This window comes from Lagenorhynchus albirostris, chromosome 7, assembly GCF_949774975.1.
Source record: "Lagenorhynchus albirostris chromosome 7, mLagAlb1.1, whole genome shotgun sequence".
Classification (NCBI taxonomy): domain Eukaryota; kingdom Metazoa; phylum Chordata; class Mammalia; order Artiodactyla; family Delphinidae; genus Lagenorhynchus; species Lagenorhynchus albirostris.
In genome coordinates, this window is record NC_083101.1 from 105,464,701 (window position 1) to 105,477,674 (window position 12,974).

Genomic DNA, 12,974 nt, shown 5'->3' on the forward strand with positions numbered 1-12,974 from the left:
TCTGAGATCATCAGTGACGACACGCAGTCTCGCGGGGCCACATGGGCCCTCCAGTCTGAGACCCGTCCTGCCTCTCACTGGGTCCTCTCCAACACCAAGGCTAAGGGTCAGCTGCTCTTTATTTCAATGCTTGTACCATGGTTTTTCTGGGTAACAAGTTCAGACAAAGGTGTACTATCTCTCATATTCATATCTTTATCAAAAGTAAGGAAAGTAGAGATAAATCACAGTTTATAAACCTAGTCCAGACTTCTCCTCAATTTATAAGTAATTCAGTTTGGCCTAGAAAATTCAAACAGTTTCCCTAGGCACTCGGCTAGTTTTGCTTTAGTACAACAAACACTCACCTAACAGAGTCAGTGTGCCAGGCACTGGCGACATGAAGATAACGGAGAAACATTACAGAGGGACTCATATGGGAACTTTCCACGTAAAATTAGGAAGGGCAGTGACAGAGGGGTGCGCCGATGCTTCAGGGTAGAGAATGGGGACACTTAAATCAGTTCATAGAAGGAAATGATATCCGAGATGAGAGTCAAAGGATGGGAAGGAGTTATCCAAGGAAAGAGGAGCAAAAGCAGAGGACAGAATGGGGTTCCAGGTACTCACTCTGTTCACATTTGGAGAGCTAATACTCCTCCTATTCAACTTCCCTTTTCCTGTCAACTGTTCCTTCACTGCAACTTCCTGTCAGTCAGAGAAAATACAGATGAAAAATACACATGAGAGACACACTTCCAAAGTAACAGTATCTTAAAGCAGGCTGAGCTATGGACACATTCCTAGTTCTTTAAAGGACGGCTGTTACTTCACACGACAGAATGACTCAATTGCCATCACTGTGGAATACTCAAAGTTAATTCAACAGCGGACAGGTTACCTGGATCATTCTTTTCTGTATCTACTGACGGCCCCCTTGAAGCTGGCCAGAAGTCAGTCCCAAGAGAAAGATTATTAAAAGCAGACCATTCTCTTTTATTTTTCATTCGTAATTTTGGTTAAAAAAAAAGTCTCAACACTGTCACATAAAATGGAGCTCAGGGTTTCTCTGAGGCTTAGGTTTACGGCTGGCGCTTCTGTTTTCCCTTCTAGAGATCCACTCCGAGGCTGTGGCGGCAAAGAAGGGCACAGCACTCTACCTTCTGTGACATTATGACCCAGTATCAAGGAATTTCTAAGATACTTAGCCACCAAGAGTTACATATTCTCTTCCACTACTTCCAAATGGCCACTAGATACCATTTAGGGTCTTGGAAAACGTAACTTTCCAGTAGTGTCTGTATCTTCAAAGACTTACCCAGCAAGTTTAATCTAAGTTAATATGCTCCACTTAGAGGCGTCAAACGTTTAGATGTAACAATAACGTGACTTGTGGAAAGTCAAACCCAGAGTCAGGCTGGGCTGGCACCATGGCCACCAGCTCTGTCGGCTGACCTGGCGAAGTCGATCTAACGTGAGAAGGTTCTCCACTGCCAGCACGCTCCTGAGGTATTTCTCAATATATGCCTCCGAGTCAGCAGAAGCCGTGTTTTCAACATTAGCTGCCATTCTTGCTAATGCTTCTCGTTCCTCTACACCCTGGGCATCCTGGAGAATGGAAAATTGTATATTAAAATTAAGTACCTTGCAGAAGAAAATGTTACAAAAGCTTCCTGATTATACAAATACACACAAGAGTACTGAACGAACAAATGGGATGTATTCCAAATTCCATTTTAAAGTCAGCTTTCGGAACTCAAAATGCATTTTCCCACAGAAATCATGGTATAAATGGTGGTTCGGTTCACTTGAAAGGCTGGTTAAACACAGAGCAGCTGAAACACAGCACATTTTCAACAAAACTGTTCTCTCCTACATTTCCATTGAAAACCAAGACATTCCTGGTTAGAAAGGATTTGGTGGGCTAGCTGGAAATCTAACCACAACAGTACCTCCTGAACATATCTTGGGGGGCCAGAGGGAAGAGTGAGGAGCTGGGGTAACAGCTGGATACGTCTGGGATCCAAACAACTCCTGCAGGAGACAGACACAGGTATGGAGGCTAAGAATGGAAAGAAGGGCTGGGTTCCAACCCTTTTGCTAAGCAGCCTCCCACAGACTACATATTCCAAGTGTGGTCTCAATCCCCAACTCTGCAGTGGCAGAGGCCGAAGGCTGGAAGCTGACCGAGAAGAGAAGTAACTAAGCAAATTCTCACTCACCCAGCTCCCTGGACATAACTGGTCCAGGCATATAAATGGGATGTTTGCAAGTCAGGGAGGGACTTTGTTAATGTAGTCAGGTATCTCAAGCTCATGTGGCTCATAACAAAGTACTCTTCTCAGGAAAAATGAGATACTTTTTTTTACTGGTGAATTTGTTATAGTAATGTCAAAGACTACAAAATATATATCCACATGCCCCTGCATCTTAAGATACCATCGACTTTAAGAAAAGACATATACCACTAAGGAGGGAAAAAAACTCTGCCAATTAACTTTAAGATATCATCAATTATAAGACACATTCTAACTTCAAAAATATTTTTTTTAAATTTACATAAGCCTTACGGGCTTCCCTTGTGGCACAGTGGTTAAGAACCTGCCTGCCAACGCAGGGCACACGGGTTCGAGCCCTGGTCCGGGAAGATCCCACATGCCGCAGAGCAACTAAGCCCGTGCACCACAACTACTGAGTCTGTGCTCTAGAGCCCGCGAGCCACAACTACTGAGCCCACGTGCCATAACTACTGAAGCCCGTGCGCCTAGAGCCCGTGCTCCACAACAAGAGAAGCCACCACAACAAGCAGCCCGCACACTGCAATCAAAAGTAGCCCCTGCTCACCGCAACTAGAGAAAGCCTGCGTGCAGCAACGAAGACCCAAGGCAGCCAAAAATAAATAAATAAAATAAATGAATTGATTTTAAAAAATTTACATAAGCCTTAGAATGGATAAAATATGGAAAAATTCAGAAGACAGCTTAAGTTCACAAAACTTTTGTCTCCTACAGTAATTCGTTTGGGCCCAGGAATCATCCTCATTTTACAAATGAGGAAAGAGGAAGGTCGCATAATTAGCAAAAGAAGCAAGACTAGAATTAGGTCTCCTGACTCCTGATAGAGTATTCTTTTAACCACCGAATATCCTGATTTTCTAAGAAAGAGGATACCTGAGTTTTAAAGAAATGTATATATTATATATCCATGTTATCCACACAAGAAATAAAACATTTCCATTTCCTCAGAAAGTTCGACCCCTACCCTTCCCCCAAGGCAAGGTCATTTCTTTCACCACAGATTAGTTCACCTGTTTTAGAAGTTCACATAAATGGAACGACACCCTTTGGCGCCTGGCTTTTCACTTAGCATAGTGATTTAGAGATTCGTTCACTCAGTTCATTTCTTTGTATGGCTGAGTAATACTCCACAGTATGGAGATGCCACAATTTATGTATCCATTCGTCTGTTGATGGATGTTTGGGTTGTTTCCAGTTTTAGGTTATTTTGAATTAAGCTGCTTTGTATATTCCTGGGCAGATCTTTATGGATATATGCTTTCACTTCTCTTGGGTAAGGACCTAGAAGTAGAATTACTGGGTCACGGGGTAGGTGTCTATTTAACTTTATGATCAGCTGCCAGTGGTGGTATCATTTTACACTCCCATTAGCAATGAAAGCATTCTAGCTGCTTTAAAAAAAAAAAAAAAAAGGAAGAACGGTGAAACCATCTCTTGTTGCTCTCTGGTCTATGACTACTTCTTTTTGCTACCAAGCCCTCAAAGCTTCTGTAATATGGAACACAAAGAACTTTTCCAGGCTTTTTCATGATGAATTCTAGCTTTTAAGAAGCTTTCTATTTTATTTTGAAATAAAAAATAAACTAGTGTAGTCCTTACACTATAAGCTTTAAGTCTCACTTTTCCTTTGTCTTTATCATCAGGATTTGATAATGTGACCTTAACACTTCCCAACTTAGACATTTAGCTAATTATTAATAGGTAGCCCCATCACGTGAGGCTATGTGTTTATCTTTCCGCTGATTTCCCCACATTTCTGCCCTTTGAAAAACCGTATCACCTGAAGAATAAAAGCACTGTTAAAGAAGATAAGAAAACTACAAATGGGGGACTTCCCTGGTGGTGCAGTGGTTAAGAATCCACCTGCCAATGCAGGGGACACAGGTTCGAGCTCTGGTTCAGGAAGATCCCACATGCTGCAGAGCATCTAAGCCCGTGCGCCACAACTACTGAGCCCACGTGCCGCAACTACTGAAGCCCGCACACCTAGAGCCCATGCTCCACAACAGGGAAGCCACCACAATGAGAAGCCAGCGCACTGCAATGAAGAGTAGCCCCTGCTCGCCGCAACTAGAGAAAGCCCACATGCAGCAATGAAGACCCAACACAGCCAAAAAAAAAAAAACTACAAATGAGGAGAGAAGAGAAGAAAGATGATGGGAGAAAAGGAAAAACTGAAGATAGTTCACTGCAAGTGTCACTGTTTCTCAACTGCATTCAAACCGTTTTATAGAGTTAAGATCTGAAACAACTGGAAAAAAGAGCAAACACTCAGATATAGAGAATAAACAGTAAATCTCTAACCCCACATATAAGTATACAAAGAGTAATATATTCCAGATCCAAGATTTTGCAGCTTGTCTAACTCGAAAAGGGGCTCAATTTTTAAATGGTCAGCAGGCTCCAAATTAAATAAACAGTTAATATGTGCTATGTAAGCCTAATACTTTGAAGGTCCAGGCAAGAATTAGTCACTATTTGACATTATTTGAGAGGAAGAGTGTTCTGTGATATAAGTACTCTAAAACAAAGCCTAAGTACTGTGCAATCTTTTCACTCTTCCAAAACCTGATCTGTCTTAAAATATATATTGTCCATCTATTGTTCAAATAATCAACAGAATCAATCAACAAGCACTGAGCCCTTGAATCAAGAGAATGAAGGCACCATGGATGGTGTGCTTAGGAGGGAGTGCTCGCCCCAGGGTCCCATTCCCATTTTCCACCCCCAAGGGCAGCACAGCCTGGACCTCCCCACTCACTCCCCGATTTTGGGTAGTCAATGTGGCAGAAGGAGCCACTCTTGTCTTTTTTGTTGGGTCCTTTTCTTAGACCCCTCACTTCTCCTACTCCTGTAAGGAAGGCCTTGTTACTAGCTATGCCAATAACCAAGTGCACAAATCTGTCTAAATCAGGAATTAAGTACTAGGAAGCACATATAAACTACATCCTCCAGCAAGCTCCTGTCAGGGGTATTTTCAGCTCTATCTGTTTGATTCCTGTGCATATCTGAATTAGCTCAGAAAGAGAAATAATAATAGTAACTATAATAATAGTAGCAATTACAATTTATTGTTTAGCACGTACACAATTTGTGTATATTGTCTCATTTAATCCTTAAAAAAACCCTGTACAGAAGGTATCACTAACCCAATTTGATAAATGAAAAAATTTAGGCTCAAAGTAACTTACCCAAGTTCACGTCACTAAGAGGTGACAGAAACAAGATTTCTGTTTCATTCCAAAATGAAACCCTGAAACTCTATGTTATGCTGTGTTGCCTTCCTTCAAGGGTTATACCCTCTTCTGTGGGTAAAAAGGTGTTGATTTGCTTTTCAAAAGATTCTTCTTTAACAAAATACTAAAACCAAAACCTTTAAAGCCACACAAGTACATTTTACTCTGAATCAAGTGAAGATTAGGAAATTCCTCTACAAATCTATAACATTTTCCTAAATATACATTTTCATTTAACACACATTTCTTGCATAGGTGACTTTTCAGGGAGTTTGCTCTTTCTACATGTTTATTTTTAGTATATTCAAATTTCATATGATCCTTCACCTCTGGAATATTGGAGACAATTTCAAAGGTCACTCCACAGCCTGGAATAGAACTTCGAGGTGACATCTTTTTTAGGAGACTCTGAGCAAAACCCTAGAGAAAAACAAAATAGAAGACATGGTTTCCCACCTCAAAAACTGAGTTTTCATTAACAAAGAGACAGCATAAACGACACCACATTCACTCTAACCAAAAAGGAAAAGAACATACTTCCAATATAAGTCAGAATCCAAATCACTACATAGAAGTTCCTCAACTTTGTCTTAGTGCCCCAAACCAATTTATATGATGCCTGCCACGTGACAGGTCCCATACCGAATATATGAGAAGTACAAACCCTAAACTCTGGAACCGCACTAGGCATCTGGTTCAGCTCTGCTGAACGGCTACAGAAATGAGACTGTTGACTTCTACAAGATAAAATGACCTTCTAACGAAGATGTAAGGAAGGGCTGGTGACCCTTATCCTTTTTTTCTCTTTCCAGCACGATGGACATCTTGCACCATGAATATTGACAAGTCCAGGCATTAATTCTTGACCAAAGCAGGATCGTTATGAAGAATGATTTAAGAGTGCATGGTCATTGTTTATGCTGACTGTGCTCTTTGCACGGTTAAGAATTGAACTGTTGAATTAATGCATAGATGACTCATTTGAAGATGTTGCTAAGACTGAACATCCTGTAGAGGTTAAAGAGAGCACGGATGAGGGCAGAATGTAATTGGTGAATAAAGATAAGAATAAGAGAGAATATTAAACTGACACTGAACCTTTTTCCCTCATGCAAAAGCCGAGTAGGAAATAGGTAAAAGCCCCCAAACAGAATAGGAAAAAAACTGTTTGGTCTCAGAAGTACATATTTTCACAAACTTAATAATAATTCAGCGATCTTTAGTTAACTTTTTAAAAGATTTTAGCCTCTTAGAATGCATTTATTTCATCCCTTCACTCTTGACTCCAGACTTATAAGGTGGCACAATGGTTAGGAATCTGCTTACCAATGCAAGGGACATGGTTCGAGCCCTGGTCTGGGAAGATCCCACATGGTGTGGAGCATCTAAGCCCATGCGCCACGACGACTGAGCCTGCACCCTAGAGTCCGCGAGCCACAACTACTGAGCCCACGTGCCACAACTACTGAAGCCCATGAGCCTACAGCCCATGCTCCACAACAAGAGAAGCCACTGCAATGAGAAGCCCACGCACAGCAACCAAGAGTAGCCCCCGCTCACTGCAACTGGAGAAAGCCTGCATGTGCAATGAAGACCCAATGCAGCCAAAAATCAATAAATAAAATACATTTATTTAAAAATAGACTTCCGAGAAAAGAGAGACCAAGAAAAGAGTGAATGGGAGACACGGCATATACATACATCTACAGCTACGCCATGACCTGTATGTACTGATGCTCGATTGCCAAGCTAAAGAGCTGCAATTTTAACAGCATCACTGCTGGTCTTCATTCAAAGATTGATATCAGTGTGACATTTAGAACTAAAGATTAATTTTTAGGGGTGGAGATTACATCCAGGACTCTGTCAACCGTGACTGTACTCTTCTAAATGAAAAGATTTATTTTCATCTGTCCTGGTTTTAGCCAGTGTATTGAGAAGAACCCCTGGAACCAACCTCCCAAATCGTATCATTGCAGAACCAACAGCAGAAATCCTTTATATTCTTATCTAGAAGTTTTCTACTAAACTGGCTCATACGGCACAAGGTCCTTCATAACCTAGCTGCAACTGTGTTGATGCCCACAGCCGTGGCCTCTGCAGCACACCCCGTCACACTCTGCTTCTAACGGTCCCCAAGCTGCCACGCCCTTTCCTTCCTCACCACCTCTGCACGGATATTTCCTCCTCTCGGTGAAATAGCCAGCGACTCCTCTGCCTGCCAACCACCGCTGCCTGCAATGGAGCAGCTCACATGCCCCCTCCTCTTTGAAGCCTTCCCTGACTGCACTCTCACCCTCTGAGCTGCACCATCACAGTAGAGGAGTCGTCTGCTTATACACTCAGAAGCCAGTGGACATTGGCTCTTTAAGGATGCAGATTATTTCTTATTCATCTTTTTACCCCAAAGCTTGACAGAGTACTCTCTCCAAATACACAATCAATGAACCAGCAGAGAGGACTGCAAGAAAAGAAAGGCACGGAAAACGAAATGGTGAACAGCACAAACAACAGCTCATCTGTGGTGAACATTCTCATCTTGCAGGACCCAGATGAAGAGTCAAAGACAAAAACAGTGAGCTTCGCCTTGACAGGGCCCTATGGCACCCAAAGGAAGGGCTGTGAGCTGTGCCTCTGCAGTAGCAAAGATTCAGGGTAACAATTCAGGGTCGTCTAGGAGGAAGTCAGGCTGACGGGTTCCGGGATTGAAGCAAGCACGGTTATAGGACAGCAATAGTCAACTGAAAGAGAAAAGCTCAGAGCTTCACAGAGCCTGGGGGGACAGGAGGCCAGAGCAATCCTTCCACAGCCCCGCCCTCGTGTCTGACCCAAAGTCATTTCTTCAACTAGGATCAATGACTCACCTGCCGGCCGTGAACACTGACACAAATGCGCTTGCGTAATACCAACTGCATGTCGGCCGGATGGCTGAGCTGGACCGTCACCCGCACGATGAGAAACACTCGCTCATCCGCGGGCGTGCCTTTACTCAGCTGAGGGCAGTTGTGCACTGCGGAGTCCCAGGAGGCTTCCGCTTTCACCTGCAGAGAAGACAGAACAGTCACCCCCTCCTCCTAAAACACAAAACCCCACAAGGAAACATCTTGGCTTGGGCTGAAGTGGAGCAGGCCACTCAATGAGTGCAGCTCTGCTAAGAGAACTGCCCTGGGAGACCATGGGAATCCCAGGATGTGGCCTCCGGCACCGACTCGAGGGAGTACAGAGCAGGCTGTTCCTGGCCGACAGCTAAAATTTATTTATTTTGAAAAATACTCAAACATAAAAGTTGCAAATTGAGTACAATGAACTCCTGTATTTCTTTCAGGTAGATTCACCACCTGTTAACATTTTGCCCTTTTCCCTCTCTCTCACACAAACACACACAGTATTGCTGTTGTTTTTTGGGTTTTTTTACTGAACCACTTTACAGTAAGTTATAGACAGGTAACTCTGCATCTCTAAATACTTCAGCAAGTATCTTCTAAGAGCAAGGACATCCTATAACTTAACCATAGGACAATTATCATATTCAGGAATTTAACATCAATACAATACTACTATATAATACAGAGTCCATATTCAAATGTTTCAACTGTTCTGACCCAGGATCACAAACTGCATTTAGCTGTCCTGTTCTTTTAGTCTACTTTCATCTAGGCTGGTTCCTCAGGCTTTCTTTGTCACTCACGGCACTGACTTATTAAAGACGGGTGCAGGTCCACTGTTTTACAGAATGCACCGCAGTTCAAGTTTTGCATCTTCAGAATACCACTCACTATGTGATGATGTGTCCTTCAGAGTATCACGTCGGCTTTCCTTCCTTAATATATTTTATAATTTTTCCAATATGCTCAAAATTAGAAAATAAGCCCCCAGTGTATACCCATCACTCAGATTCAAACATTATCACGTGGCTTCATCTATTCTTTTCCTCCCTTATTAAGAAGTCTTCACTAAAGCATTTCGAAGTCAGTCCCAAACACTGTGCCATTTTACCTCTATGTACTTCAGGAGCATTTCCCCAGAGAGTAGACCACTGCTGACCTGAACTATGAATTACTAACAAAGATCCTTCACCAGGAAAAGAAGTAAAACAGTGAATGGATGTGATCTGATTGGTCTACTCCTTCTGGAAGTGGTTCCCTTCTTTCTGGAAATCATACTGAAAGGTTTTCATTTATAGTTCTTGAGAAACGTAAGCACTGAAATGATTACCTTGCTGATTGTTTTCAAAGGCTCATGGAAAGGTTAAAGAAACTACTTTTCATCCAGTCTTCCCGAGTTATGCTTTATTTACCTCTCCATCATGCTGTTTGACAATCTGCAGTTCAAAGAACTCGTCCTCTTCTTCTCCAGTCAGGGTAGCATCCCATCCACCAGCTTCTGGGTCATCAAGATTATCCTGAGAGCTGAAATCATCAGCTAAAAGCAGAGAAGTTCCATTCAATATGGAGATCATTTTAAAGGATAACCCCTACCAGCTAAATTTCAATGTGCTTAGTAGCAGAATTCTCCTGCCTCAAATTTCATTTGCTGGTTGGCTCTGAAATTTTACATCACACAGATGATGACCATTAAACAGTTCACGGATCTTAGAGATGGAAAACGCCTCAAGAAATTATCTAAATCCAATCTCCTACCTCCGTGCCTTATTTGACATGGAAGGCAACCGAAGCCAAGAAACCCAAGAGGTTACACCGGGTCAGCCCATAAATGTTAATGACAGGATTAGAACCCCAATTCCCTGTCTTTTAGTGCACTGAAGAAATGAGAGTGAGAGTGATTCCAATCATCCCACAGTTAAGAAACTGAAGGGCTGCCCTGTGGCCCTTTGGTTGTTCATTTCCAAGCCTGGCCCTCCCAACTCCCTATGCATCTTAAGCTTGCAAGTAAACGTCGAAAGTATTTCTTCTAGTACGTGGGCTTGTGTGGACCAAGAACGGGCATAGGCTGAACAGGGTGCTGCTCCTGTCTTGGAATATCCATACTAATAGGTCTTCTTGAAGCTTATTCTCTTCCACTTTCTAACCCTCCTACACACACACACACCCCTCACCTATCTAGGAACCTCAGGTAAGAACAAGACAGAGTCGCCCTCAGTCTCCAAGGCTCAAGAGAACAAGGAAGGATAGAGTGCTATGGCAATACATTAAAACCCCGACAGGTGGATGTACGGTGCCAGTGGCTAAGTGCTCTTCTCTGACTCCGTGTGGATACGAAAAACTCTCACAGGTCCAAGTAAGCCAAGCAGCACAGGACGCTAAATACCTGAGATGCTGTAACATACTTTCAGGGCAGAAGAACACCACTGAGGACATCCAAGCTTGCCTATTTAGGATGGCTCATTTTATACACAGTTCTTCTGCAGATGTCTTTGGAATTTAAATGCTGACTTTCAAACTTATTTTTAGCTCTTTAATCTACCTTTTCATTTTTATTTCCCTCCTCAGACAGAATATTTGTAAAATGTAGCCACATCCAAAATATTTTACATGAGGGGGAAAAAAATGACAGTTATTTAAAAAACAAAAAAGGCGACGCAGTGATGAATGGCACAAGAACTCACAGATAAAGTGAGAAATTCATTAGGTAATGCTAAGAAGACACCAGATAAAAGCAACATGCTACATAAGCATCACTAGTTATTAGTCCTTTCTGGAGAGGAGTCCTCCTGAGAATTAAAGAAGAAAATACCTTAAGTGTGGAAAACATTACTGCCATCCTAAACTGATGGGAGACAAAGCACACAAAGCAGTATGGGTTGTAGAATGAAATGTGAGAACACATCACGATGAGACATACCTATCACTGTTAAAAAAAAAATACTATTCTTACAGGAAATTCATTCTTTGTCAAGGATTAGAGTCCTTTGGCACACATAAAACAGACCCAAACCTTAGGCTTACAGAATTGCCTAACTGCATACTTTGTTAGAATCTAAGTGTTACTTGGACACTAATTTGTCAGAGTTGCCTTCGGAAGGCGGCACCTCTTAACTTACCATTTAAGTCAAGGAATATAACGGGAATGTGTGTTTCCATCCCAGGAACCGGCGTCCTAAAACATAACGAACAACAGCATCTCAAATAAAGCAGCCTTTCTCAGCGGCATGTGCTTCACGACTCAGCCTTCATACATGCAGAGCAATTACAGGTCAACCAATGATAATTCTGGGTACTGGGTTAGCTATAATTTCACATCAGAGATGCCACAAGGACTTAACTGCCACTGCTGCTTCTTTTCTCTGGTGCTTCCATGCATAATTATCATACGCTCTGATATCAGAACTTAGTCTTAGAAAACACATATACCTGTTCATCACTGAAGTTGAAGCTCCCTTGTTTAAACGTACTTTCTTATAAAGTTATATACCTAAGGGCCCCATGTGGCTTAATTTACTATTTTTAATTTCTATAAAGTGGCAGAGAACATTTGCTGACAGTTCACTTTAATCTAGTACCAAAATCAAAAACACCTGGTGATGCAATTTTATTATGACTGAATAGTCTTTTAAGGGAATGACCCAAGTAATTAACATATTAACTATTTTTTTAAATGCTAAGTGCAATGGTACTAAATATTGATTCAGATTCTCAGAAGTCTTAATTAGTTGGGCCAAAAACAATATTACTTAATAAAAGTTTTAGGTCACAGTTATTCCAACTCATGAAAATAATTTAACACCTCCTCTAATTAAAACAACTTTTTTCCCCACACGCTACGGTAAGTCATCCATTAATCAAAGCAGAGGCAACACTCATAGAGAAAGCGGGCAGCTCCGTGAGCACAGAAAACTTCAGAAGACACAGGGCAGCACCCATACCATTCTGCCGGGGCCCCTGGGATCCCACTGCCGGCTGAGGGGACCATGACTGCGTTCCTCTCCTCAGTCAGAGTCAACCTCATCTCTAGTAGTTGAGCTTCACGGTCAGCATCATCCTCTGTTTTATCTAGAACATCAAGAATGAGGATCAAATACAGGGGTCCCACTTCTTGCCTGCTGTTTACGCTTTGTCCTACGTTATCCACAGGATGTTCCCATATTCCATGTATTGGTTGAGGAGGGTTCACTAGCAACTTATTACTTCCCTAATTCGTGATAAAAAGCTCACGATAAAAAACTAACTATAAGCTAGCGAGGCTGGTGTGCTCTCACAGAGACGCCGTCTGCAGTTCATGGAAGGCCTGCGGTGGAACAGCACAGGGATGATCTCTTCGAGAGTCAGAGGGCTCGCGTGCCTCTGGACCAGAAATCAAGAAATGTGAGCATCTTCCTTTAGTTATTTTTGAGGGACAATGTTTACTGCACATACTCTATTTCCTCTTTGTTGGGGGGGAAGGGAGACCTATGCAAAGACATCCTTACAAGTGGATAACTGTCCTTTGGAAAGGATGTGACACAAATAAGCACCATTCCTATGTTCTCGCCATTCCCACTACCGATGTGTTCGTTTACTTTTAT

At 42.2% G+C, this 12,974-nt stretch overlaps 1 protein-coding gene across 3 annotated transcripts in view; it reads right to left on the minus strand.

The window, feature by feature from the left end:
- The window catches only part of KIF13B (kinesin family member 13B), a 187,805-nt gene that overhangs the window by 46,781 nt on the left and 128,050 nt on the right, over nucleotides 1–12,974 (minus strand). For all 3 annotated transcript variants that reach the window (XM_060155774.1, XM_060155773.1, XM_060155776.1), the window contains exons 28-34: nucleotides 12,336–12,462; nucleotides 11,514–11,569; nucleotides 9,810–9,934; nucleotides 8,377–8,553; nucleotides 5,840–5,932; nucleotides 1,435–1,587; nucleotides 610–687 (exon numbers count right to left, since the gene is read on the minus strand). In XM_060155774.1, the coding sequence (XP_060011757.1) occupies nucleotides 610–687; nucleotides 1,435–1,587; nucleotides 5,840–5,932; nucleotides 8,377–8,553; nucleotides 9,810–9,934; nucleotides 11,514–11,569; nucleotides 12,336–12,462 (809 nt within the window). The remainder of the gene's footprint in view (nucleotides 1–609; nucleotides 688–1,434; nucleotides 1,588–5,839; nucleotides 5,933–8,376; nucleotides 8,554–9,809; nucleotides 9,935–11,513; nucleotides 11,570–12,335; nucleotides 12,463–12,974) is intronic.